The 25,766-nt window shown below is 45.3% G+C and overlaps 1 protein-coding gene across 6 annotated transcripts in view; it reads left to right on the top strand.

The window, feature by feature from the left end:
* Window positions 1-25,766, top strand: part of ATG4C (autophagy related 4C cysteine peptidase) — a 522,028-nt gene that overhangs the window by 458,988 nt on the left and 37,274 nt on the right. For 4 of the 6 annotated variants that reach the window (XM_069642011.1, XM_069642012.1, XM_069642013.1 and 1 more), the window contains one exon: window positions 7,950-8,069. In XM_069642011.1, coding sequence (XP_069498112.1) covers window positions 7,950-8,069 — 120 coding nt within the window. The remainder of the gene's footprint in view (window positions 1-7,949; window positions 8,070-25,766) is intronic. The other 2 variants (XM_069642014.1, XM_069642016.1) reach the window with 1 other exon arrangement.

Below are 25,766 nucleotides of genomic sequence, written 5' to 3'. Positions count from 1 at the left end.
TGAAGGGCTTATGCAATTTAGGCCTGGGGTTATATGCTACTTACAACGCAAGCCTTGGTTTAGGATTCAGGAAAGCCAGCTGCATCTCAGGCCACTCTGGACAGATAGGGCAAGGGATCTGGTCACTGCACTCTCTAGGATTGTAAGGTTCAGCACCCTTCTCTCAGTCCTCCTTCCGTCTCCCCGGTTTTTGTGTGTCCCAAGTCCTAGTACAGTCCCGCCAGGGGGAGACATTTGGCTGTAGGGGTTGATGAAGCACCTTCCCATATGTGGCAGATCCTACAGCATTTTAGGCATTTTTCCACAGTACCCAGAATAAGAAAAATAGTTGTTTTATGCTATTTTCCCATCAATTTTCAGGCAGATGTTAAGAGACAAAGTACATGTTTCAAGCACTTTGTAGACTGCAATGGCCAGTCAAGACTCGTTTCTGGCTGATTTTAAAATGGGACAAATATGACAATCTGTGGGAAGATAGATGTACATTATGAATATGCTTGATCATTTGCAGAATTGTAACTGTTATGCAGTTCATGAAAAACACACACACACGCACGCACGCCAAAGAGTAAGGAGGCAGCTGATCCCATCCAAGAGAGTGCAGAACCCAGACCCGAGTTGAAATGAGTCTCTTTAATTCCTTCCTGGATTCAGATCAGGTAAGCAGGTTTCAGGGGATGCACGCTGTGTACGGTCGGACTGTCCGAGCTGCTAATAACAAATCAACTACTCTGCCGACTTTTCTCTCACATTTGGTATTCTGCATCAAACTCCCTCTCCTCAAGCTCTGCAAAGAGATGGGGGCTTTTACATTACAAATCTCTCAAATGGCAAGCCAGCCATTACTCCAGAGGCGATCTATCTGTTCCTTATCCAGGGCCATATGCTTAATGGTTAATTTGAGAGATTTACATGAACAGCACATGTAAGATGCCCCAATCTCCCATTACCCTCCACTGGTGTGAAAAGCGCGCTATTCGCCAACCAAAATAATGTCTGTATTAAATTTGCAGCAAGAGTATTGCTGTGCATTCTGAGCCATAAATGACGTCTAGACTTTCTCTTGAATAGAGGCTATGCAGTCTGCTTGCCATACGTTGAGACATCCCTCTGCACTATGCCACATGAACCTCCACATATCGCTCGAAATCCTTGGGATTTTTGAGAACCATCCCCTGGTCCAGCCCACCCCCTGATTTTATATTTGGTCACTATGTATTTGGTAGGATGGCGTATTTGCCTCTTGCAGAATATTTCCTTACAAGTCCCATTTTATCATGGATCTGTGAGCTAGACATTTAACTCTCCGGCTATGTATAGATGACCAATCGCATCAATTGTAGGCCATAAAGCAATTTGATCTCCCATATTAGTTCAACTATGAAACCAGGTATGGAGATCAAATGACACATAATTTGGATGGCATTGCATACTCAGATACTTGCACCATTTTGGCCAACTCATCATTTTCAAGATATTGTCATTTGACGTATCTGAGTGAGTAGGTAGGCTATGGCACTTCTGTACATTTTTGGTTTTGGAGCATTTTGGTTGTGCAGCCCCCAAAATACCGCCAGCACCATTGCTTCTGAGACGGGAGATACAGTAAAAGGAAGCCAGAAAGCTGACTTTGTGGTTGGCTGACAACTGGAAATGCTGTGGCATAATCTTCCAACACACTAAATGTTGCTCTTGTTTCCTTACACCAATGTAATCTAATAATGGCTTGTTTAATTTCTTTTCTTCCTATCAGGAGTACTGTAACATGTCCTGCGTGTGTGTCAATTTCAAAACTTCGGCCATGTAGTGATCTTTCTTTTCAGAGTCAGAGGGAGTATTAGGGTTACTTTCCTGATCCCATTGGGCTAAATGTAGTTTTCCCTTTCTGTGTTCTGTTACAATACAAGTATTTATTGTAGATGTGCAGTACTAATGACCGCCTACAGAGGTCCTCCTAAAACATCTGAGAGGACCTCGGTATGTTGTGAATTATACTGCATCTCTCCAAAAAATGCCATACAGAGGTCCGCTTAAGAAATTAGAGAATTTGGGATGTCTTGAAAGCAAACTCTACCCTGCGTCATCAACCAGCTATGTGCAGGAAATATGCCTTCATCACCACCTGGAGAGCGGGAGAAGGGGAGAGGGGGAGAGGGAAAATTAACACGCCTCTAAAACCAGGAAGAGTCCATAAGGATTAATTGTAATGCCTAACATCAAGCGCGTACATGGGGACTGGTTACCGTTTTATTTTTGTTATGTGGTGTAAAAAGAGATCGAACCCAGGGACGCCTGGATTACTGGGCCTATATTACATGCCTAAACAAATCCAACCATAATTATGGAAAGAAGGCCGGAGACACGCAAGTGTTACAGGCATTCTCTAGTAAATGTACTGGATAATTAAAATTAGCCTGTAAAATATGTAAGCAAGAGCGCCACATGTCTTTACAGTCTCAAACTCCACAGAAATGGCAATATATAGTGATCATAAACCGGGAATAGCTGCACATTTACTGTGGCCTATGACAAGGGCAGTCTCAGATGCCCCAATAATGCCATTGTATGCATGGTAATTCAGCATATGTAAGTTTCACTCTCAAATGTGGAGGAGGGTCCTGCAATGGAAGGAGGTACCCACGGCAGTCTAAGAATGTTTTTCATTTTAAGGACCCAATCCCATTAGATATTGAAAAAATACTATGTTTACTGTGAACAGGGAGTTTCTTTAAAACATGGAAAAAGGCCTGCCGGTAGTGATTTGGCCTACGTTCCCCTACTGTGGTGGGTCAGGCAGAGGGCGCAAAATCTGATTTGCCATCTCACTGAAGGTTTTTTTAAACCAAAGGAATAAACACCTATTTTTCCCTATTCTAAAGGGTTACCTAACACAACTAGCTGCAAGGGTGTAGAAGAAGGGAACTGACAGACATAGGCTAGGATAGGTTTCTTTGTTGATATAAGGGTTTTTTTAGCCCACACCATGACCCCTTCCTAAGGGGTTTAGGCTGCCTCAACCTAAGAAAACTTTGTGGTCCATCAGAATGTCCGTCAACAGACATGTTCTCCCCTTCCCCCCAACTCCCTCAGTCAGAAAACCATCTAATCTAACCCTACTACTTAGAAACATAATCTTTTAACTAAATAAAAGTATGTGTTTTCTTCACCAGGACAATGACTCTCTTCTACTGTTAACACTTCAGTCTTATAGCAGCATAGGAGTAATTCCTTCAATGTTCACCTACAATGGAACAGGGAAATGGCTCCCTTCTCCTGATTCTTCAGTAAAAGCTTCAGACAGTGTTCTTTTAGCATTTCACTTGACGAGTTGAATTAGTCTCTTTAATTCCTTCCTGGAAGTACTGAAGGTCACACCCTTGTTTGGCTTACACTTGACCATCTGGTGAAGGATACTAATCCCAGGATTTTCTGCATTTCTTCTAGGTTTCCTTACTGTTTTCTCCCAAAATAGTAACTTGATGAGGGAGGTGTAGCCCGAAGATCTTTTTCAGCTGTATTTGATGTACCATTACCACAAAGCAGAGGGCTCCCATTACACTCAGTCTTATTAGTGGTATTATATGGAGCACTGCGACCAGGGAGAGGACTCTTGATACACTCTATGTTCACTGTGTTATTTGTTGGGCCACTGTGCCGAGGTAGATGACTCCCGTTGCACTCTGTTGTATAAGTGATATTTGACAAACTGCATTAAATCATTAATATGTGAAAAATGTCACTACAATGCGCCAACTCCCTAAATAATTTGATGAAAGACTTCCTGTTCAGTGAGTCAGATCAAATTTATTGACTGTGTTCTTTTCACACATTGTTCAAAATGTTTCTTTTCAAGGTTGAAAAGATGTCGTTTTCTCAAACAAATTGATTAACTTTGTGTTGTTTTCACACATTTTTCAAAATATTTCGTTAAGCTCTTTTTTCAAAATTAAATTGTTGTAAATGTCTCAACACGTGTTTCCCCATTGACAGTTACAATAGTTCATCAGGAGAAAAAGATTTTGGTCTCTTAAGGAAAAAGGAATGGAGAAAAGAAAAGGGAGAAAAAAAGGAAAAATAACAATTATAGAATTATTGTTTCCCTTTTCTTTTTTATTGAAGTAAGTAGTGATCATTGTACTCTATTCTAAAAAAAATATAAATGAACATTGTCTGATTATTACAAAAATCTCTGACTCACCCAAAATATTTGGCTGTTTTCATAGGATTTCTTTAAATCAATATCTTTTTCAGGAAAGCTCAATATTATTTGGTCACTTCTGGTAGACTGAGCTTTTATGTGTCATCAGTTTCTTTTGACTGCAGGGAAGAGAATGAATAATAGATGGGAAGAAAAAAAAATATTTGGTTGTTGCCTAATTAGTTTCAAAAATGGCAACTGAGGAGAAGAGCCCCCCAATTAGTTATGGAGAAAAAGGTATATTTGCGCTGTTTTGCACGCTATAAATAGCGCATTTCGGCAACATAGTAATGCGAAAGCAGCCGAGGATAGGAGAGCAGCTTATCAAGGCCAATACATTATATGTTTGAAGAGAGGACAACTTCAAGGTAAGGTAAAATTTGACAACCTCTCAAAATTACAATTTGAAATTATACTTTTTACCTAAAGTAACTTTATATACCTTTTTCTCCATAACCAGTTGGGGGGCTCTTCTCCTCAGTTGCCATTTTTGAAACTAATTAGGCAACAATGAAATATTTTTTTTTTCTTCCCATCTATTATGGAAACTATGTTTAAAAAACGTTTGGTGTACCTTTGAAGGATTGCCCATTTAGGATCTTTAATCCAGTTTTTGTAGGATTGTTTTAGGCGTTTTACACCAAAGGTGACTTTTGGATCTTCTTTTTGAAAGTCTCGAATGCGCCTTTTAAGGTCTTTTTTCTTTCGGGCTACAACCTCATCAAAAGCCTGCAGCTTTAAAAAGGAAGAGTGACTGCCCTTCCTCCTAACTTCGCTGAAAGCCATTGGATTCTGTTGACCTAAAGAATTTCCGCTCTGTAGACCCTCCTTCTGACTTCCTGCAGCTCTTTCTGGATTATTAGTCTTTCTTCCAGGTTTGATTAAGAGGTTGTCGTCCATGCTAAGAAGAATTACGCCCAGCCGTCCCTTAATTTTCACACTTAGGATTCCATGATCGCTAGAATCCGTCATCCACACATTCAGGCTATTCAAATTCGTATATATGATTTCGGAGGCAAAAATATAGTCGAGTAACTTTTTTTTGTTGCCTCTCGTCCAGGTGGCATTAGCGGGGATATCCCCCTCCGTGTGGCCGTTCACTAAGAAAACGTTTCTTTATTCCAGTTCCGTCCTCCAAACAAGTACTCTAATTTCTTGGGGGTAGGAGGGGGGTTGCAGAAGGCGAGGCTTCCATTATCAAGCGTGCTCCTTTATTGAAGCAGTGGATATTGAGATCTCTGCATATTAAAATATCCAGATTACTCCAACTTCCCATTGCTTCCTCAAATTATGAACCGTTCTTGCAAATCCTTTAGCTGCAACTGAGACGATGTTCCAGTATAAGTTTAGTATCAAAAGCTTCCTCATTTGTTTATGTACTCCTGGCTTTATGGATACAAAGATTACCTTAAAGTTGTTATTTTTCATTGCCAATAAGAGGCCTGCTGCGGCCACTAGCTTCCTTAGTCGCTGGATTTAGGAAAACTGAGTAACCATCCAGTAACGGTGGATCACGCAGCAATGTCTCTTGCAGACACACTATATTGTACTCTTCTAAATGTAAGTCCCCTTTACTGAAGAGGTGGGAGAAGCCTCTCGTATTCCAAGAGGCCAGCGCCATGTCCCTAAAATGACCTTCCGAATACTTGTCTGCCAGCTCATTTATTTTTGGACGCTATGGTGACGAATTTTCCCCTGCTAATGCCCCTGCCAGCCTTTCCCCCCAGGTGACTTCTTTACTTGTCATCCTCCTTTGATCCTTAGCCTGGGATCTGTAGTTCAATTTTCTTAAATTATCGACTGTGATGCGATAATTAAGATTTTTTTGTTGCGGTTTAAGAGTCTGTTGACAATTGATCTTCTGTTCTTCCCTGGTCCTTTCTTGCTTTCTGTTTTATCTTGCTGAGACTACCCTCACGCAACGTCAACACCATTCACTAAAGCCTCTTTAGTATTCTTCATGCCCTCCGTGGGCCACCTCGTTGCAGTACTTGATTGTATTTGCATACTGCTATTCCATATGCTTCCTTTGCTCTTCTTCGTCCCAGTATATTTAGTTAAGGTCCTAGAATAGCAAATGGTTTTTCTATCAATGGTGGCAGAAAAGGGTGACCATGAGGGTGCAGGGTCCTGTGACCGGGTTGTAGGGAGGCTTTTCCTGTGCTACAAAGCTTCCAATATGCTCTCTTTCACTCTTTCAAATGTGATATGTTCGTTTTACTTGGTAGTCCCTATATAGGTTTAAATGTGCTTTCAAATTCACTTTTCTGACCCATTTTCTCCAAATGTTTTTTGAGTGAACAACTGTCAAAGATACAATACAAGATATTTGGAAAATGTCCAAGTTCTTAAAATTATGAATTGTTCTAGGATCGAATGGTACGAATGAATGTGAATGTATGACTCTATAATGTTTTTTATTGAACTAATCATTAAAAAATGTTTCTCTATTTTTATATTTAAATCAAAATGAAATAAAAATAACGATTTAATACTTATAGCTCAAGTCTCGACCTCACCAGTTTTTGTTTGCATTCCTCCTGCCACCAACACTGTTCTATAGTATTGCTCCTACCACAAGGTGCCAGTGATAGTTGAGGCTCCCAACCTATGGGTTTTGTTGTTTGTGGGACAACCCACCTACCCCACTTTGAAGGATTTGGCTTGCCTGCACGGTATAATATGGGGCCACTTTAAAAAACATGTCCAGGGCCCCTTTTCATGTAGAATATCTCTTCTCACCCCTCGCCAGCAGGCTGTGGATAAATCCTGCTAAGAACTATTGTTCACTAGCCCCTAAAACACCCCCCCACCCATTCACAATCTCTGCAAGTGCATCTCCTCCCCACCTCACTTCTTCCCACCTTGAGGGCAGGTTTTCTGTGCACAAGGGGGGCATTGAAACGCATAATGATGCGGAAGTGGGTGAAGTCGCTTGCTGTGCACTGAACTCTTGCCCTGATCACCCGGCCTGATTTTATATGTAACGAAACTGGCCGTAGGAAGAAACAATGCTCCTCTTAACCCCTCCACAAACCCCTTAGGAAGACACAAAGGCATTGTCAATGAATCTGCCCATTAAAGTCACCACAGTCCACTGCAACCGTTTGCATTTCCACAAGAAGGGAAGTTATGGGCGGAAACACATGGCCCCCCTTTACTTTGGCCAGAAAATGTCTCCTGCGCTTCCATCTTCTTCACATAGTTATGTCTTCCCGCTTCTATTTCATTGTGAAAGTGGTAATGTGTAGGATTACGGTTCACTTACAGGTAAGGTTTGAGGTCTGGGGTGGAGATGGGGGGGAAAAGAAGAGGGGGTTCCCCCTGTAATGACGGAGTGGAGTGCAGTCGAGGTATAGGTAAGAAGAGATGTGGCAAAGTGAGTGTGTGACGAAGTGAGTGCAGAAGAAGTAAAGAGGCGCACCTGCAGGCATTTGCCTGCTCAGCAGTCCTGTGCCCGAATGATGGATAAACGCACACCGTACATACCGCGTCTGCTCTACAATGAAAACCATGTTTCTGTTTAAACCAGACTGTTATTTCACGGGGTGCTTGTCACTAAATGTTAATAAACCTTTGGGCGTCGCGCTGTGGGTGCTTGCTGAGTGCTCCCGTTTCAGGCGTGTGAAAGTGACAGCTGGCTACGCTCACGGCGTGACGTGTCGCCACGTGTGTCGCCTTCACAGAATGAGTGCGGGTGCGTCTCTGGCAGCGCCCGTTCTGACATGTTCTTGTTGTTTTGTGATTACAGTCGTTCCACTGCTCTTCCCCAAAAAAGATGTCCTTTAAAAAGATGGACCCCAGTTGTACCATTGGCTTCTACTGCAGGGATGTGCCCGACTTTGAGAAGGTTGCTGAAGAAGTGAGTAAGGTGAGTGCTGTAATGGCTGTTATTGGCCCACATGCCTAGTAGCTCCGCCTAGTGTGTGTAATAAGCTACGAAATGTGTGTTCAATAGGTTCATTACCACGTGTTTTACACACGAAGTTCCTGCAAAGCACGTGGCTTCTTTTGCTCATAATAATTTAGCATAAGGGAAGGAGAGGAAAACAAAACCTATCCACGTAGGAACCACGATGTCCACGGGCCTGACCACAGCGAGGCAAGTCCTGGGAATAGTGCAAGCCGTGCTGGGAAAGGCTTTAGAAAGAGCTGCTCTGACAGACGTGCTCCTAACACTTCACTGCAGATCTCGCGAGGTACTTGTCGCTACTAAAAAAAATACTGTTGCGGGTATTCACAGAGAAGCTAGTAGGCGCACATCCGGGTGATCTCTGGAGGGAAGACTATTCGACTCACAGAGCCACCGGCCGAAACTTTTCTCTCTGTAGGCGCAAGTCGGCGTTAATACCGGTAACTTTAAAAATCGTCGCCATATTTACCTACAGTCTCCTGTAATAGCGCCTTGATGCCTGTGGGTTGTAGTGCGATCTACAAATCCAAAAAATAAAAATAAATATTTATGAAAGGATGGCTTCCAGACAAATGCAAAACGCATGCTCACAATTGAGTACGTATTTTCTGAAAGGCAACCATGGTACAGACCTAGCGCAGTATGTTTTTGTTTGCATGATGTGCGTCCCTTCTCAAATCGTTATATGAATTCTACCTTTTTGTGTACATGCATATTCCATGTGCGTGCACAGCTACAAATGTATATGTATTGCTCTGTGACGAAGTGTGCATTATTTTAATACCAAAACATTTAATCAGAGGTAAATAAGCCAGACTGCAATGCAACAAAGAAGGGCGTTTTCATATCATACAGGCATTTTACGAACATCCTGAGACAGAACACATTTCAGCATTAACGAAATTCCTGCAAACGTGCTGCATTTACTCGTTTCTACGATTCCAAGCCAGGTACGCCTTATGCTGGGTCTTTTAGGTACTTATATTGTGTAGCAAGGTTTAATACATGTAAGGGTTAACGTTCTTATCTACCGCGAAAATAACGGAGCCATGGCAATAAATAACGCGCCGCAGTAGTCCCGTATAATTCCAGGAGGTGGCAGTGTTGAAATAGAAATGAGTGAAACATTGCTCTGAATGTGAGAGCGCCGTCTAATTAGAATTACTTTGAAAGAGGCAATGCGCTCACTGTCACAATAAAGCAAATTGCGGAGTTTGGCGCACACACCTGCACGCGGGCAGTGAAGGATTGGTAAGTGATCCGAGGATATGTCGGGGCACAAGAGCCTCGTGTGACCAAAAGAACGCCGTATTGGAGAGTTGGGAGGGTTACCGAGAGAAACCGAATGTTTACAAAGGAAAACTCAGGGTTTCTTTCATGTTCCTGTCACGTGGTCGTTGCTTATTTAAAAGGATTTGACGGACTTTATTTTCAGGCGTCTTGGCGAATTACACACAGTATTCCAGGGGAATAAGACATGGCGTTTCTTATACCTAAATACAACTGCTAAAATTGACTGTGTTTAATGTATTTAATTAGCAAAGAATCATTTTATTTAAAAACGTATTCGCGCTGTTAAAAAAAATCAAATAATGAGGCTTCCCACTCTGAACCTACTAAAATGGTGGTTTGGTTTCCTCCTTTGCCTACCGTTCGAGCACACCGGCTGTTCCCGAGATTACATGTCCGTTTTAAATGCGCATTTTATTTAACTCTTTTTTTAAAGCTGTTTTGCTGGATTGGTTAAAATGACGTGCCCAGAATATCGCAACGAATGTTAACAGAGGAGTGTTATAACTTTCTTTGATTGGTTACTTTTTTTTTAAACCCTTTAAAACTTCCTGTACTAATAATTGGCTTGTTTTGTGAATGGGCGCTTAATGCATATTGTGTAAAGCATGAAGTGGATTTGTAGAAGCACTCCAGGTATGGGCGGGGAGCACGTGTGAGATGCGAGCAGTATACGCCTTTGCACCTGCAATGCACCTGCTTTCCATCGGGGCGGCGACCGTCTTGCTATTGCTGGCATCTCCGCAAACGTTCCGCTTGCGGTGGGCCTGACTGCAAAGGCATTCCATTCCATATTCGTGTGTGTGAGCATATTCGTGTGACCCGAGTGAGCACGTTTCTAGAAGTGCGCCCCCTCCCCCCCACCCCAGTCGTGTTTTCTTCTCTTGATTCTCTGGCTAGCTTGTTTGCACTCGTGCATTTTCACACGTGTGTCGGCGTCCTCCTCTTCACATTGGTGATTTTCCGCACCCTTTTCGTGATTTCCGCCTTTAATTATCTCCCAGCAGGTGGCCTTTTGACCTGACCTTGATTCACACGAGGATTACCACACCGCACTGCACTGTTTGCATGGGGCTCCGCGTCTGTGACGGTGCACACCTCCCCCTGGTGAACCCTGAATGCGCAGCTTCTTACGGTCTCGTATAAGCTGTCACTCACTGGTACTGGCTACTTTTATTTGACCTGAAATTACCCCGTGTATGGCCCCTTGGGCCCATCGCTACTCTGGTGTTTTAGTTTTGGCTCATTGATGGCACTATAGCATACAGAAATTCCACAAAGAACAGCTTCCCGCCTTCCCACGCACAAGGTCAGATCATTCACAATTATCACCAAACAAAAACTGTCATGGTTCACTTAGAGATACACAAATTTAACCTTTTAATCCACATGTACAAAACATAAAAATATTGACATTATAAGAACACCTAAAAAAAGATCTAACATTTACAATGGCCCTATCTTACTAGGGCGATGACGCCCAAAGCTGTCTGCGTTGCTATTGGTCATCACAGAGACTTTGTGGGGCTAGTAGGGGAGTGAGGGATATATTTTCATGAGTAGATCAGCCCCCTCTTTTTTTTATATATATAGTCTCCCATAATTTAGTCATTGGTGGTGCTGGCGGCCATTGCCAAGCGTGGGATGGAGTAAAGGTCCAAGGAGATGGGCTGGAATAAGACGCACTGCATTCCGTAGAACCCACACTGCTGCCATTCTGCATGGAGCATCCTGCAACAAAACAGGATACACTTATCATTCATTCTCGTGGCGCGTTTGCGATACGAGGCGGGTGGGTGCGCGCGTGAGCTCAGTAGCAGTAAAATACATGGGTAATTCGCCTTTGCAATGCCTGCAAACATATTGCTCTTTGTCAATGCTCGTGTATGCCAGTCATCCCAATGGCTAAGTGTAGATATGTTGTGAAGTCTGTAAAGGAAACTATTTTGTGTTGGATTCTTCAAGCGTTTCTTGTTGTTAAGCGTGCACAGTTAAACATAGTGTCCTTGTATGTTTGCACATTCTCTTCTGTGCTACTCTGTTACCTCTATTGTGAAGTTGATGGTGAGATGTCAGATGGTCAGCATGCGACTACTGTACCCCTTGTGAGCATGACAGGGTGCACACACATGCCTGTTGACAATTCTTGTGCACTTCTGCCATCTCTGAGGAAGACCCGAAACTGCGCCATTGCTGCAAAGCACCATAGTATAGTCCTTTTTTTCTTTTGGATATTTAGAAGTTGGCACCTATCATGCAAGCCTCAAGGCACCTGGCAGCATGGCCTATTAAAGGCTTGTGTGATAAAAACGACTTATTTGATTTGGATCATGTCAGCCGCACCCAGTGGGAACAAGAGGTGGGGGCCAATGACATTTGTGATGCCATATGCAATGCCGTGTGTGACATCGTGCGCTGTGCATGGCGAGGGCAAGCTACGTTTCCATTGCTAACCTTTATCAGTGTTTCTTGTGTTGTGCAGCTACTGTAATATCCCTCCAACTCGAGTGTTTCTCACTGACATTCAAAGGTTTTTTTGGCAAGAGGTGGCCCATAACTGTATTGAACAAATATTGTTTAGTGGATACACACACACACACACACACTAGTAGCCATACACCCAGAAACACATGTACACTCTTGTAGCATGCCATAGTAGGCTCAACTTTAATCCCTACCAATAATGATCCAAGCAATATTTGATGTATTCCTCTGGTCTAAGCCACAGCGTTTCTTAATATTGTAATGAACGTTTCACATTTCATTCTACGCTGGAAGAATTTTGGGTCAACATTTCAATATGTATTTATATACTAATGTTACAGACACCTGCATTTGTCATAGGCTTGCATATTAGAGACATCCTGCTATTGGTTTAATATTATTTTTGATATTGGGACTTGCCCTCTGCCTGGAGGCAAATTATTATCTAATCGGAAACTGGGCGTTCAATCTTTTTACGGGCGTGTCATTTATTTGAAAGGATGTACCATAAGCCAGTTATTGCTAACAGGCGCCCCCTCTAGTGCACTCCTAAGGGGTAGATACCCCGCTTATGCTAGAAATGTGACTGAGTACAGAAAAATAAAATAGTGAGTCAAACATGAAATCAATGCGAGTTCTTGGGTAATTGATTACATATAATTGGTAGGTTCCATACAATCATTTGTGTGTGTGCTTTGCACCCAGTAAAGTAAACGGAACCACACATGCGAGTCTGTATTCCAAAAAAAAATTCTATTTACATATAGTTAGAGGCATGATGTCCTCAGAATCCAGGAGTTGAAAATAAACATACAAAATAACGCATCCAAAATGAGGTATGTTACATCACAATAAATCATTCAAAATGAAGTTTGTAATACCACAATAAATGGTCCTCTTCAAATAAAGTGAGAGAACAGAAAGGTTGTATCCATATGTACACTGTTGTGTCACAGAAGATCATTTGTACATAAATTAAAGCACATGGGGTTGTATCCCCTGATACACTCAAATGATGGTGAACATGGTTTGCCGACGGTTTCGGATTATAACAAAATCCTTCTTCAGGGCTTGAGCGGACTCAACTTTCTAGTCTTTGTACAACTTGTTTCAGCAATGTGTCTACAAAATAATGTAAAACAATGTCCGTCAGTGTGTATCTCCAAAACAGATGCTTATTAGTAAATATTAGTAAATGTAATGCTAAATAAGAGACTGACCTCCTTGTCATCTCATAGTGACTCCAGGTCACACACTGGACCTACAAAATACCCGAATGGGACTACATTAAAGGTAGAAATCCTTTTAGACCACAAAGGGTAGAATGTAAGAGATACCTAGTTACATGTGTAACAAGAGAAATTTCATAGCACTTACCCGACTGCAAGTCGGTGAGGAGGGAATAAGGTCTGAAGGGATGATGGCAGAAATATTCAAAACTGTGGAAAACAGGATATAAAAATCAGACTAGCCTGTGGTCTACGTGGGAATAGAGGGTCTCACAAGATATTCAGTGGCTCAATGGTCAAAGAGGTAGGGACTACAGGAGAGCCGTCCAATATAGTGTAGCGCCTAAGCGCATATGTATCGGTCCAATTAAAGTACCCAAAACAAAGTGTATTCATTTGCACGCCGTTGCTGACAGTGTACCGAACACTTCACACCCGCGGGAATGCCGCAGATGAGTCTGTGTCCAAAATACAAGCGAGCCTAATTAAGAGCAAATACAATAAGGTACTAAACTTACTGCTAATGAGTTAGAAAGATAATCAAAAGTCCACAAAAATGTAACTGCATACCACTACAAACACAGTGAGTCATAATCAATGTGTGTTGTAAAAACCGCTAAAAATGCACAAGCCTTATGTTGACCCCAAGGTGTGTGTGTGTGTAGCATCACAGAATACATAGCCAAGTGTCCGCAGTGTGCTCACTTACCTAATGCACAATGCAGGTGTCTCTCACAGACTAGGGTCCCGATCGCTGCTCGATCGAGACCGCCGCAGTAAATGCATTGTCAAAGTTTATTTAAAAAGATCAGTATGGTACATTTTAGATCAGGATCTTTGTCAAATTTAATTAATCAGATTTGATGATGTACCATGGCTAAGTAACTTAGCCAGTGCTTTGGTTAAATTCCAGCTTGCATCTGCCAAATCAAACCACCTTTAAAAAGATGTGTTCTTGTATGCAACAATTGATGAATTTAACCTAACTAATCTCTAGGGCCCAAAGGTGGACCCAGGGACAGTTGGCAGTCAATAAAACCTTTCTCAGTTCATGGTGGACCGGCAGTGCCGAACCACCCTTCTTGGTGCTGTGCGAGCGATTCAAAGATTGGGAGCGTGCAAAAGGCAGCGCCAGAGGGTTCTGGTGGTTTGAATGTGTCAAACGGCTCTTGAAAACGGAACCAAGCAGTTCACTAGCAACAACGGCTGTCTTGGCTCTCCAGGTGCCGAGGGTCCCAATCCTGGGGCACAGGGCAAGATGAGTCCTTTTCTCATACTCCCAAACATGGGGGAAGATGGCACACTGTAACCGTTTGAGAGGCCACCCTCATCGCAGGGAGTTCCTTCCCTCGCCAATCAAGGTGCTACACAACAAACTATTGTCAGTATTTTATTCAGCCCTATTCCTGATGCGCATAGCACACCCCCTGGATCCCTCCGCATGCGCTACCAATGAGCTAAGAACCAGGCTGGTGTGCAAGAAATGTATGTGTATTTATTTGGATGATAGGTAATAGAAAATCACACTAAAATGTCACACACCACTTTATACGTGGCACAACACAAACTTCTCTCTTCATAAATAACTCTCACAATTTCGTAGGAGAAACTCAAATCACAATATTTAACTTTATACAAATTTCAAAACAAATGATCATCAACCCTGGACCCTAAATAAAATCACTTTACATTTGCAAGGCTGTACAATTTCAGGGTTCCTGCGCGCTTGAAAGGCTAGCAGTAAGTAAACACAGGGGATTTAGCAGTTGGCTCTTCTGGACCCCCTCCCCCTATCTTGGTCTGTTTGTGAAGTCAGACAGAAAAATTGGGAAGTTGGAATGGTATGGATGTGGTTTGTTGTATTTTTTAGTATTAACTTTTTAAGGAGAATATTAAGGAAAGGTTAAACTAAATGGTAGGGAGCCTTTCCGAGTGAGGGGAGAAGGTGGTATCACGTATATTGTGTAACCGAAGAAAAAGAAAATTAATAGGAGCCACACATAATTAGTGGTCTCGGAAATAGTGGTTTTTATTTTTGCTTGTTTTGTTTGTTATGTAAGGTGGAGGCCTGAGGAGGGTTATTGCGTAAACCGTGTGTGGTATGTGAAAGCGATGAGGTGTGCGTGTTGAAAAAGGGGAGAGTGGAAGAGTGCTTGTGATTTAGGGAGGGAAGAGTGCTTGCCATTTTATTTTCTTGCTGGGAGGGAGGGGATGAAGAACAGATTTTTAAATGTTTTGTTTTTGACATCCAGCAGCAGCGTGCGTGGCACACTAGCGAGGGCGAAGAAATAGTGAGGCACACAGGCCATTATAATGGGAGGAGAAACACCCATAGAGTACATGTGTAAGGCCCGACCCTATTTTTTGACAGAATTGAAAAGTACCACAAGCCATGGGTGGCAGAAACAAGAGAAGGGGGGATGCCCCCCTCATGGCCAGAGTAGGGATCCCATAATAAGGGAATTTTAGAACACATGTCCATATTTCTGACAGCCAAATATAAGGGGAAACAGTTGCAAAGAGATATTAGACCTTTGGAAAATGTTCAACGATATGGAAGATCTAGAGAGGATAGCCTAGGGTATGAGAACTTGGGGTCCCACCGAAAAGAGCAGAAGATTGGTGGAGTGCAATTGAGGAGTACGAAGATGAGGATGAAGAGGCAGAGAAAGCACCTGAACAAACTCCCTGGGTGGAGAGTTTGTGGGGTGCAGGCGGCAGGGTAAGGAGCAGGTTTGGTCAAATGGCAGTGGCAAGGAAAAAGGGAAGTGGAAAAATAGTTGATGGGAATAGGGAAAAGATGCAGATGCCCCCTTATAGATAAGGGGTCTGGCAGGCCGCACTAGATGGATAAAAGCAATTTAATAAAGGCACTCCTACCCCTCGTAGCGGGTGCAGGTAAGTGGATCTATGCATCTGAAAAACAGACAGCTGGGGTACCTCAGGCAGTTAGCGACCTAAAAAGTTTATTGGTAGAAACTATTGGAGACCTGGCTGGGAATGTGTGTGTAAAAGCAGGGTACAAAGGAGTGAATTTAGAAAACTATGCAAATGATGGAGCTTCATTTAACAAGATCCAGACACAAATATGGGACGTGCTGCGTCGAGCGTTCCCTGACAAACCTGACCTACAATCGATAATGCAATGTTCTATGGGCGATGACGATACCCCTCAGTTTATTCTTGAAGTTCTGGAGACGTGGAAAACCCTCAGGCTGCCCTTGGCCCAATTCCACTTTATTAAATCATATTTTCAAACAAGCTGCTTCTATTTGTCCGTTTCAAAGAATCACTTTAGCCTTAAGTTTCACTGTTGCGAACAATTTTTCTTAAACCGTTGTTTAACTCATATTCTTGTCGTATTCCGTTCCCAATGAAAAACTGGCAATTAATAATCTGTTTTAATGCATTACTGAAAATAAATGAACACCAGCCTTTTTTTCATCATTTATGTGCTTAGCATGTTTGCGTCTTCATATCTTAATTTTTCAGCTGATTACATTGTTTAAAGATCATGCTTTATTTTTTTGGCTTTTTTATCTGAAAACACTGGGCTCTACAAGATTACAAGCAGGAGCTAAATAGCTCTCAGCAATTTTGTCTTCTGCAGTTTTAAGGTAAACCCTTGATAATGAAGGAATGACCTGTCCAGAAGGCTACTCCACCCACTGGCTCAGAACAGAAAGCTGGACGCTTGGTAGTGGGTAAGACTTTAGGGTATGCTTTAACAGCCAAAGCTTTTCTTGAAGAGGCGTGACTCTTTATCCAGGAGTGATGAGACCCTGCTCGGGCTTTGAACTTGTGTTGGTGAGAAGTGTGGTTGCACTACACTTATCCAGATGTCGCCCATTTCTTTAGTTTCCTTTCATAAGCGGCAAGCGCTGGAAAAAAAGAACACGTAGACCTATTGACCGGTGTAGATCTTCAACGTCTTCAGTTAATTAAAATATCGCTAGAGCTTGGAGGGCAGGCTTCCTTTAATCTGTAGGCCATTCCTTTGGATTCAAAAGCTATACCCCATAAGCAAATATTTTTCAATTGGGAATGCGGATCAAGTCTTCTTTTTGTTTAGGAGTTGGTGAGTCTGAATAACTTCCATTAATTTAACTGAGGAGTAAATTTCTGGTCTGTTACATGGAGTCGGCCTTGCAAGTTCGAATCCAACGCAGGCCAGCCTTTCTTCTGTCAGTCATAGAGTAAGCCATTTGAACAAAGTCACACATACCACAGCTCCTCCTTGTAGTTCTCAGTGGAAGTTCACCTCCATTTCAAAGCCACGTGACCAAAGCATTGTGGGCATGCAATTAGCCGAAATGCAAGCCTTAACGCCAGATAATTGTCTTACAGGGCAGTTCTATGTAATACATATTGCCACAAATTGTAAACAGATTGTGTCTAATTTTGAACAATCCCTCTTTTGTATAAGTTATCAAGTGCTTAAAGAGCTGCTACTCTGTCTCTAAAGATACAATACCTGTTTATGATGAAAGATATATGTAAACAAAAACCTTTTTGAGATCAACTGAGTGCACTAGTACACAAATTCTACACAGTGAAATAATGCTAATAATTTATTGTATTGAACATTTAATGACCTTTCCAATCTTAATAATGAACTATGTAAAACGATAACACTAATCTGAAGTGCTCTACACATTTATAATGATTAACTAATTGCAAAAGAACAAATCTGTTCTTCGGATCGCAATACTTGTTTCTAGATACTGAATTTTCAGATGCAACAATTTATAATCAAGATAATAAGTTGATTCAATTTGACTGGCTAACACGTGTTTCACATAGTCATAGACTGAGTTTACTGATTGTGTGCTTCTTTAGAGCCAATGTATCTATATATGATTGACCTTCAAGTATTCCAATCTGAAGTGTTACTTTCTGATACCTTATTTAGTATAATGGTTAATACAATCCTATTCCGAAAACCAAAAAACCTTGTAAGTTGTTCCACATATCTTGCATTCATTCCCAATTGCCTTTGTCTCTTTCACAATTGAATTGTATTCCTTTCTTGCATGTGCCTATGAGTTATGTACATCTATAATAAATGGGACACCGGGCATGATGACCTACAATACAGATGACTCAGCACCCATGAAAATAGCGACATGAGCATGGACGAACCTGACGAAGTTTCAGGTCAATTCAGTGAGCAGGAAGGGGCAGCCAGCAAGAAATGGTGCCATGATTGAGCGGTGGGGGACAAGTGCAGAAGGTGACCCAGGACCCCCAAAACTTGAACTGGGGCATAGCGGCAGCAAGCCAACCCATTTCCAGGCCAGGAAAAACCCTAACCTTAAGCCACTTGGGCTTGAAGCATTTGCCCAGGAGGCAGCACTGCAGACGGGAAGATGTCCCACAATGGAGCACCTTGTATACAGCCAGCTAAATCCATGGCTGGAAGCTAAGGAGGAGACAAGGGTGGAATTCCACCAGCAGGGAATAAGCAGGGAGCCAAGGACAAATGAGCCAGGCTCCAGCTAATATGGTCACACCATGATACTCCACAGCTTTTGGTGCCCATTAAAGCAGATGGCCTCTAAAGAAACACAAACACTCCCCCAGTATATATAGATTGGGATATCTAGAGGACTTTTAAGTTTGTCTATCATGTTTCAAATCGCAACAGAGGTTTCCCTCATTTGCTCGGGAGGACCTACACCAACAAAACTAACATTTGGCCTTGCCTATGGCCCATGCAGACAAAAGGATGGCCCGAAACAAAATAGCTAGGAGCAGGGCTTAAGTAATGCAATAGTACCACAATTGCTATCACATATCACATAGGTACCTTGGGCTACTAATCCAGTAAAAGTGGCTAAAGCTCTGGGGTAGCCAAAACGAAATCACTGCTGCCATCAACCTACTGCACAACACGCTTTTGAGGGGATTGGGTCCTCCGACGTATTCCATATCTATGACAGTAATCACCACAGCTGTACTGCTTCGTAAAATGTTTCTGCGTCGATGACGTCGATACGCCGCCCTCGAGGACCTCCTCCGACGGCCGACATCACTGGATGTTATAAGTAGGACGCACGACGCCCGTAGCCTCAGTTCCGTTTTTTTCCGCGAACGTGTTCGCTTCTGAGATCTCGGCGCGCCTCGACTCTTTGGAGTTTCTGTTCTTTCGGTTCTTCGAACTTTTTCGGTTGTAAGAAGTTTTCGAGATGTCTTCCTCTTCTTCCACCCCGCGTCCGGGCTTCAAGAAATGTGGGGACTGAGGGTCCAAGATGTCGGTGACGGACTCGCACAACGCCTGCCTCTGGTGCCTCGGGGAGGCCCATGACACGGATGATTGTGTCGACTGCCAGTCGCTTACGTCCAAAGCCTTACGGGAGCGCAAGAAGAAACTGTTGGTCGGTAAGGTGTCCAAAGCCTCGTAGTCGAGGTCGACTGGGCTTTCGACGGACGATTCGAGGGGCGACTCTCCACATCATCGTCGTAAGTCTAGGGTGTCTCGGGCCCGGAGTGGGTCCCGCCACTCCTCTGCCTCTTCGAAGCACTCCCGGAAGTGCTGTCATCGGTCGCCTTCCCCGTTCTCGTCCGAGGACTCTGCCCGTCGGCAGGTTGTTTATCCCACCAAGCATGCGACTCCGGAGGAATGGGCTTCCTTCGGTAAGAAAATGCTGGCGATTCTTGAAACGCAGGGCACCGGTCCGTCCGCGCCTCCCGAGTGGGGTCGGGCGTGACCGTACTAGAGACACCGCTTGTACACCTTCGGGCTTGGGTGGTCGGCACGATTCGCGGGGAAGGTCCCGCTCGGATAAGGGGAATCGTTCTAGTCCTGCCCGTTCCAGGTCCCGGTCCTCGATGCGCTCGAGACCGTGTGCACCTGTGATGTCTTTGAAGAAGACGTCGATGCCTATAGCGCCGAGGTCATCGAGGGACTCTCTCGAGGCTCCACCTCTGAGGAAGGCGTCGACGCCATCGGCGCCCAGGCTGTCGAAGGACACCCTCGGGGCTCCGCCCTCGAGGCCTGTGTCGATGCTGTCGGCGCCGCGTTCGGCGTCGACGCCGATTCACTCGACGCTTTTTGAGGCTGTTTCGACGGGGGTACCCCGGGGTACGGTGGAACCCCCTAGAAAGGCTCTGGTCAAGGCCAAGCATGGCTTTGTTCCCCATTCTGTGCCCACTTTCCACCATCTTGATTACATTTCGGAGGTGGATGAGGGCTCTAATGATGGCATGGTTCCTGATACGGTGCCAGATGAGATTATCTCGGGACATAGTCAGATTGAGGACCTGCGTCAGTCACTGCATGACGCCAGTGGTCTGGACACCTCTTCGGAGGTGGAGTTTTGTAGGCCTGAGCCTGGCACCCATGCTGACTCCTCGTGCCAACGCCTTATGTCAAGGGTCACCGAGTACTTGGGGCGGTCTGCTACCCAGGGGATTTTCTTCAGGATGACCTCACGGATATCCTCGACCAAAGTCCACCAACTGACCCGGTACTGCCATTCCATATGGCTCTACAGAGGAGGGTGGCGGCGGCTTGGACTGCTCAGGTGAGTCTCCCGTCAGTGGGCAAGTCTTTGCCGCAAAAATACCACCCTGCCAGTAGCGACCCCTGCTACTTGACCGCGCACCCCACTCCGGAGTGTTTGGTGGTGCAGGCGGCTACGGCCCCAGCAAAGCAGGCCTTGTATCCTACCATCCCTCCTGATAGGGACGACAAGCATTTTGATGGTTGGGCGAAGAAAGTGTTTTCTTGAGGGGGTATGGCTCTTCGGGCTGCCAACTCCATATGTGCCATGTCACGTTTCATGCACACTCTGTGGAACTGTGTTTCCTTAGCGGCTGAATATTCCCAAAGGGGACGAACGGGATGGTTTTCTTGCTATGGTCCAGGATGGCAAGGATGCCATGTGTGAGGCCGTTCAGTCGGGTTTGGATATGGCAGATTGCGTCAGCCGGTCCATGGCGGCGAGCACCGTAATACGCAGTTTGCGTGGTTGCGAAAGTCGGGGTTTGCTCCTGATGTGCAAGCCGGCTCCTCAACATGCCCTTTGATGGTGTCCATCTTTTTGGCAGCAAGGCTGACGAGAGCCTTGAGAGGTTGCAGACCTCAAAAGCTGCAGCAAAGTCGTTGGGTGCTGCAGTTCGCCAACCTTCGCCTTTTTGTCCTAGGGGACAGCAATGGAGGGGAGGTTCCTTTCGTTATTACTCATCCTTTGGTCAAGCGAAAGGAGCTGCTATCAAAGGGGCCACCGTAGGAATGCCAGAGGTGGAAAACAAGGTACTCGAGGTGCCAAGGCCGCTCGGGCTTTTGCATCTTTGCCCTCAGGCAACGCCACAGCCGCTTCAGCTCAGTCATGAGGCAATGTCCCATGGTTTAATGGTTGGGGGAAGGCTGGCGCAGCATCTTGTCGAATGGCGTGCCATTACTTCAGATGTGTGGGTTCTGGAGATCATAGCCCACGGCTACTGTCTTCCTTTCCGGCAGAGGCCTTATGACAATCCACCAGGGAATCTCTCTTTGAAGAGTCCGGATCCGCTCCTTGCGCAGGAAATTCAATCCCTGCTGGAGAAAGGCGCCATAGAACTGGTGCCTGTAGCAGAGAGGAACAAGGGATGGTATTCACCTTATTTTTTATTTCAAAGAAAGACATGGGATTGAGACCCATCATGTACTTGCGCGGTTTGAACAAACTCCTCAGGAAGGACCAGTTCAAGATGGTTACTCTTTCTCAAGTCCTCCAGGCCCTTCAACTTCAGGACTGGTTGGTGTCTCTCGACCTCAAGGACGCTTATTTTCATGTGCCGATCCATGCAAAGCACAAGAAGTACCTGAGGTTCGCGGTTGGCGGCTCACACTTTCAGTTTCGGGTCCTGCCGTTCGGATTGACATCCGCCCCAAGGGTCTTCACCAAGCTCATGGTAGTGGTGGCAGCGCATCTCAGGAATGGGGGTATTCACGTCTACCCCTACCCGGACGATTGGTTGATCAGGGCGCGCTCTCCTGAGCAAGTCCTGGATCATCTGTCCGTCACCTGCCACTCCCTCCACAAGTTGGGCTTCTCCCTCAACTTAAAGGAGTCCCACTTGACGCCAGCTCAAAGGCTCCAGTGCATCGGAGCAGTGCTCGACACGTCTCTGGGGCAGTGTTTTCCTCCCCAGGTAAGGGCTCATCACATTCAGCAGATGGTGCAAAAGTTCCAACATGCCCAGAGTCTCCCTGCTTTCGAGTTCTTGAGATTGCTCAGCCTCATGACATCCTGCATTCTTCTGGTGCCAGAGGCCAGGTTGCGGATGAGATCTTTGCAATGGGCACTCAAGCTCCAGTGGTCTCAGTCCTCCGGCAGGATGTCGGACCCCGTTCAGGTGCCGCCCTCGGTCGCCCAGGACCTTCTGTGGTGGGCCGTCAAAGGCAATCTGATGAAGGGGGCTCCATTTTGGCTACCCTGGTCGGAGGTGACGATCGTGACGGACGCATCCTTCACGGGATGGGGAGCTTGTGCCAATGAGTTGACAGTCAGCGGTCGTTGGTCTCCGTCGGAGTCCAGAATCCATATCAATCTGTTGGAGCTGAGGGCTGTCAGGCTTGCACTGAAGGCTTTTCTGCCGACTGTGCGAGGAAAGAATGTCCTGATTCTGACGGCCAATGCAGTGGCTATGCACTACCTCAACAAAAAGGGGGGGGGCATGCTTACTTCCTCAGTGCAGGGAGGCAATGCAGCTCTGGTTCTGGGCAATCAAGCGGAAATTTCGGTCTCGGCAGTTCATCTGGCCGGAGAAGAAAACGAGACGGCGGACGCTCTGAGCAGGCAGAGCGCGATCTCTCACAAGTGGGAGTTGGCTCAGGAGATTCTCCTGGAGATCTTTGCCCTTTGGGGGACCCCTCAAGTGGATCTCTTCGCCTCCAGTGTCAACTGTGTCAGAATGCACCAAAGTATCAACTGAAAAGGATACGATATTCAAAAGGATACAGGAGGTAGGGTCTTCCGGATCCCTGTTCACCCGACTTGATAGTCGTGAAGTCAACAAAGACCTTCCAAATGATACAACCCTCTGGCTGATAAAACAGGCAGAGCGATGGATCACTGGAAAGGGCGTGGGTAAGGTATAGTAATCCAGCCTAGGACAAATTAAAGTATCATGAATAACTGCTCCAACCTGAGTATGATGAGTTAGATAATGACAGGAATGATCACACTGACCTGTATCTCTGGGTAGAACAATCCAGAAGCCTCTTGATGGATTTGAATTGAAGAACAAAACGACAGGGAAGGGAAAATTAGTAAGGGAGACTTATCCCGGACGGAACGAGGCTCACGCTAGATACGGGTTGAATTCACCACAGGATAGCGTCCAAAGTTCAGTTCAAAGTCACTTCCAATAATCCTTGAAAGGCTTCCTTCCCACTTAGGGATCAATCCTTCTGTTAATTCCACAGATGCAGGAGTTAGAAGAAAATAGCGTTTGAAGACAACGTGAGCGTGTGGATTTACACGCGGGCAGGAATCGCGCAGCCTGGGCCAGCCGCGTGTGAAGACAGCGTGCGCGTGTGGATTTACACGCGGGCAGGGTTCGCGCAGCCTTGGCCAGCCGCACTTGAAGACGAAGAGCGCGTGTGGATTTTACACGCGGGCAGGATTCACGCAGCCTTGGCCAGCCGCGTATGAAGACAAAGAGCGCGTGTGGATTTTACACGCGGGCAGGATTCACGCAGCCTGGGCCGGCCGCACTTGAAGACGAAGAGCGCGTGTGGATGTTACACGCGGGCAGGATTCACGCAGCCTTGGCCAGCCGCGTATGAAGACAAAGAGCGCGTGTGGATTTTACACGCGGGCAGGATTCACGCAGCCTGGGCCGGCCGCACTTGAAGACGAAGAGCGCGTGTGGATTTTACACGCGGGCAGGATTCACGCAGCATTGGCCAGCCGCGTATGAAGACAATGAGCGCGTGTGGATTTTCACGCGAAGGGATAGCTCCAGGAATCAGCGTGTGGCGGAACACACGCTATCGAAGGCCCAAAAGTAGCTGTAGGAATATACCAGGATGTAGATCAGAGGTTCAGCTACACGACGCCAATAGAGACGATCAGAAGCAGCGAGTGAAGTTTCTACGCTGCTTAAGTACGTGATACCGTATTTCACGTGACGAAGCAAAAGTCACGTGAAGTTAGCGACGTGAAAAGTGTAAACGTCGTTTTCCCGGTAACGTATCGAATAGCCTCCATTTGGAGTAGAACGGTCTAGCTGTTCTACGAGCGTAGCGTCCAGCATGCATGACAAACTGGAAGTGCGAAAGGTTCTGCTCGTGGGAATTTCCTCCAAGAGGAGCCTTAGGAGACTCGTTCGTGGTGGAGTGGCCATTCCCACTGCTGTACGCGTTTCCTCCAGTCCCCGTCATTCCGCAAGTGCTGCGGAGGTTACAGAGGTTCGGTTCCCGGATGATCCTCATTGCTCCGGCATGGGCCAGGAGGACGTGGTACTCGGACCTTCTCGACTTGTCCATCTGCCCTCCACGTCGTCTTCCCTACCAAGACGATCTGCTCTCACGGGAAGGGGGTCAGGTTCTCCATTCAGAGGTCAGATCCCTCAACCTTCACGCTTGGCTTCTGAAAGGTTGATGTATAAGGATTGGGACCTCCCTGAAGACGTGATGGAGGTGTTGCTTTCGGCAGACGGCCGGCAACAAAGTCCCTGTACCGTTGCCGTTGGAGAAAGTTCTGCGACTGGTGCAGGGTTAAGAATGTGGATCCTTTTTCATGTGACATTCCTGTGGTTCTGTCTTTTTTGCTTTCTTTGGCCCACAAGGGCCTGCAAGTGGGTACCGTTAAAGGTTACCTGGCGGCACTGTCCATATTTAAGCGCTCATCTGAAGAGTGTTCTTATTTTAAAATTCCTTTAATTTCTCAGTTTCTAAAAAGGCTCACTAATGTGTTCCCTCCACCTTTCCAGGTGCCCGGTTGGGATTTGAACCTTGTTCTCAAGTTTCTAATGGGTGCTCCGTTTGAGCCTTTGCATTCCTGCCCTTTGAGACTGTTAACTCTTAAAACTGTATTTTTAGTTGCGGTCACTTCCGCTCGCAGAGTGAGTGAGTTACAGGCACTTTCAGTTAAGCCACCCTTCGCTGTGTTTCACAAGGACAGGGTTGTCCTTAGAGTTCGTCCTTCTTTTCTTCCGAAGGTGGTGTCGGAATTTCATTTAGGCCAGAAGGTTATTCTTCCAGCGTTTTATCCTCCTCCGCATCCTTGTAGGGAAGACGAGAGGCTCCATAGGCTGGATCCTAGAAGAGCTTTAAGCTTTTATATTTCATGCATGACCCGGGTCAGAGTGGACGATCAACTCTTTATTGGTTACGCTGGAAGGCGTTTGGGACACGCTGTTACAAAGCAGACTTTGTCTCGATGGATTATCCTGGCAATTTCTGAATGTTACCGCTTGGTGGGTAAGGACCCTCTGATAGGCTTGCGGGCCCATTCTACCAGGGGTATGGCTGCCTCTACTGCCCTGCAGAGGGGTGTTCCTATTCGTAATATCTGTGATGCAGCCACCTGGGCTTCGGCCCATACTTTTGTACGTCACTACTCCCTCGATTGTATCCGTGGGCAGGATCTGGCCTTTGGCAAGGCGGTCCTTTACTCTTAAATTTGATTGGGCATTCTAAATTTCTATCTTCTAAATT

Source organism: Ambystoma mexicanum, chromosome 1q (genome assembly GCF_040938575.1).
Source record: "Ambystoma mexicanum isolate Mex_15411 chromosome 1q, UKY_AmexF1_1, whole genome shotgun sequence".
Lineage (NCBI taxonomy): Eukaryota > Metazoa > Chordata > Amphibia > Caudata > Ambystomatidae > Ambystoma > Ambystoma mexicanum.
This window is presented reverse-complemented; position numbering and strand designations above follow the sequence as displayed.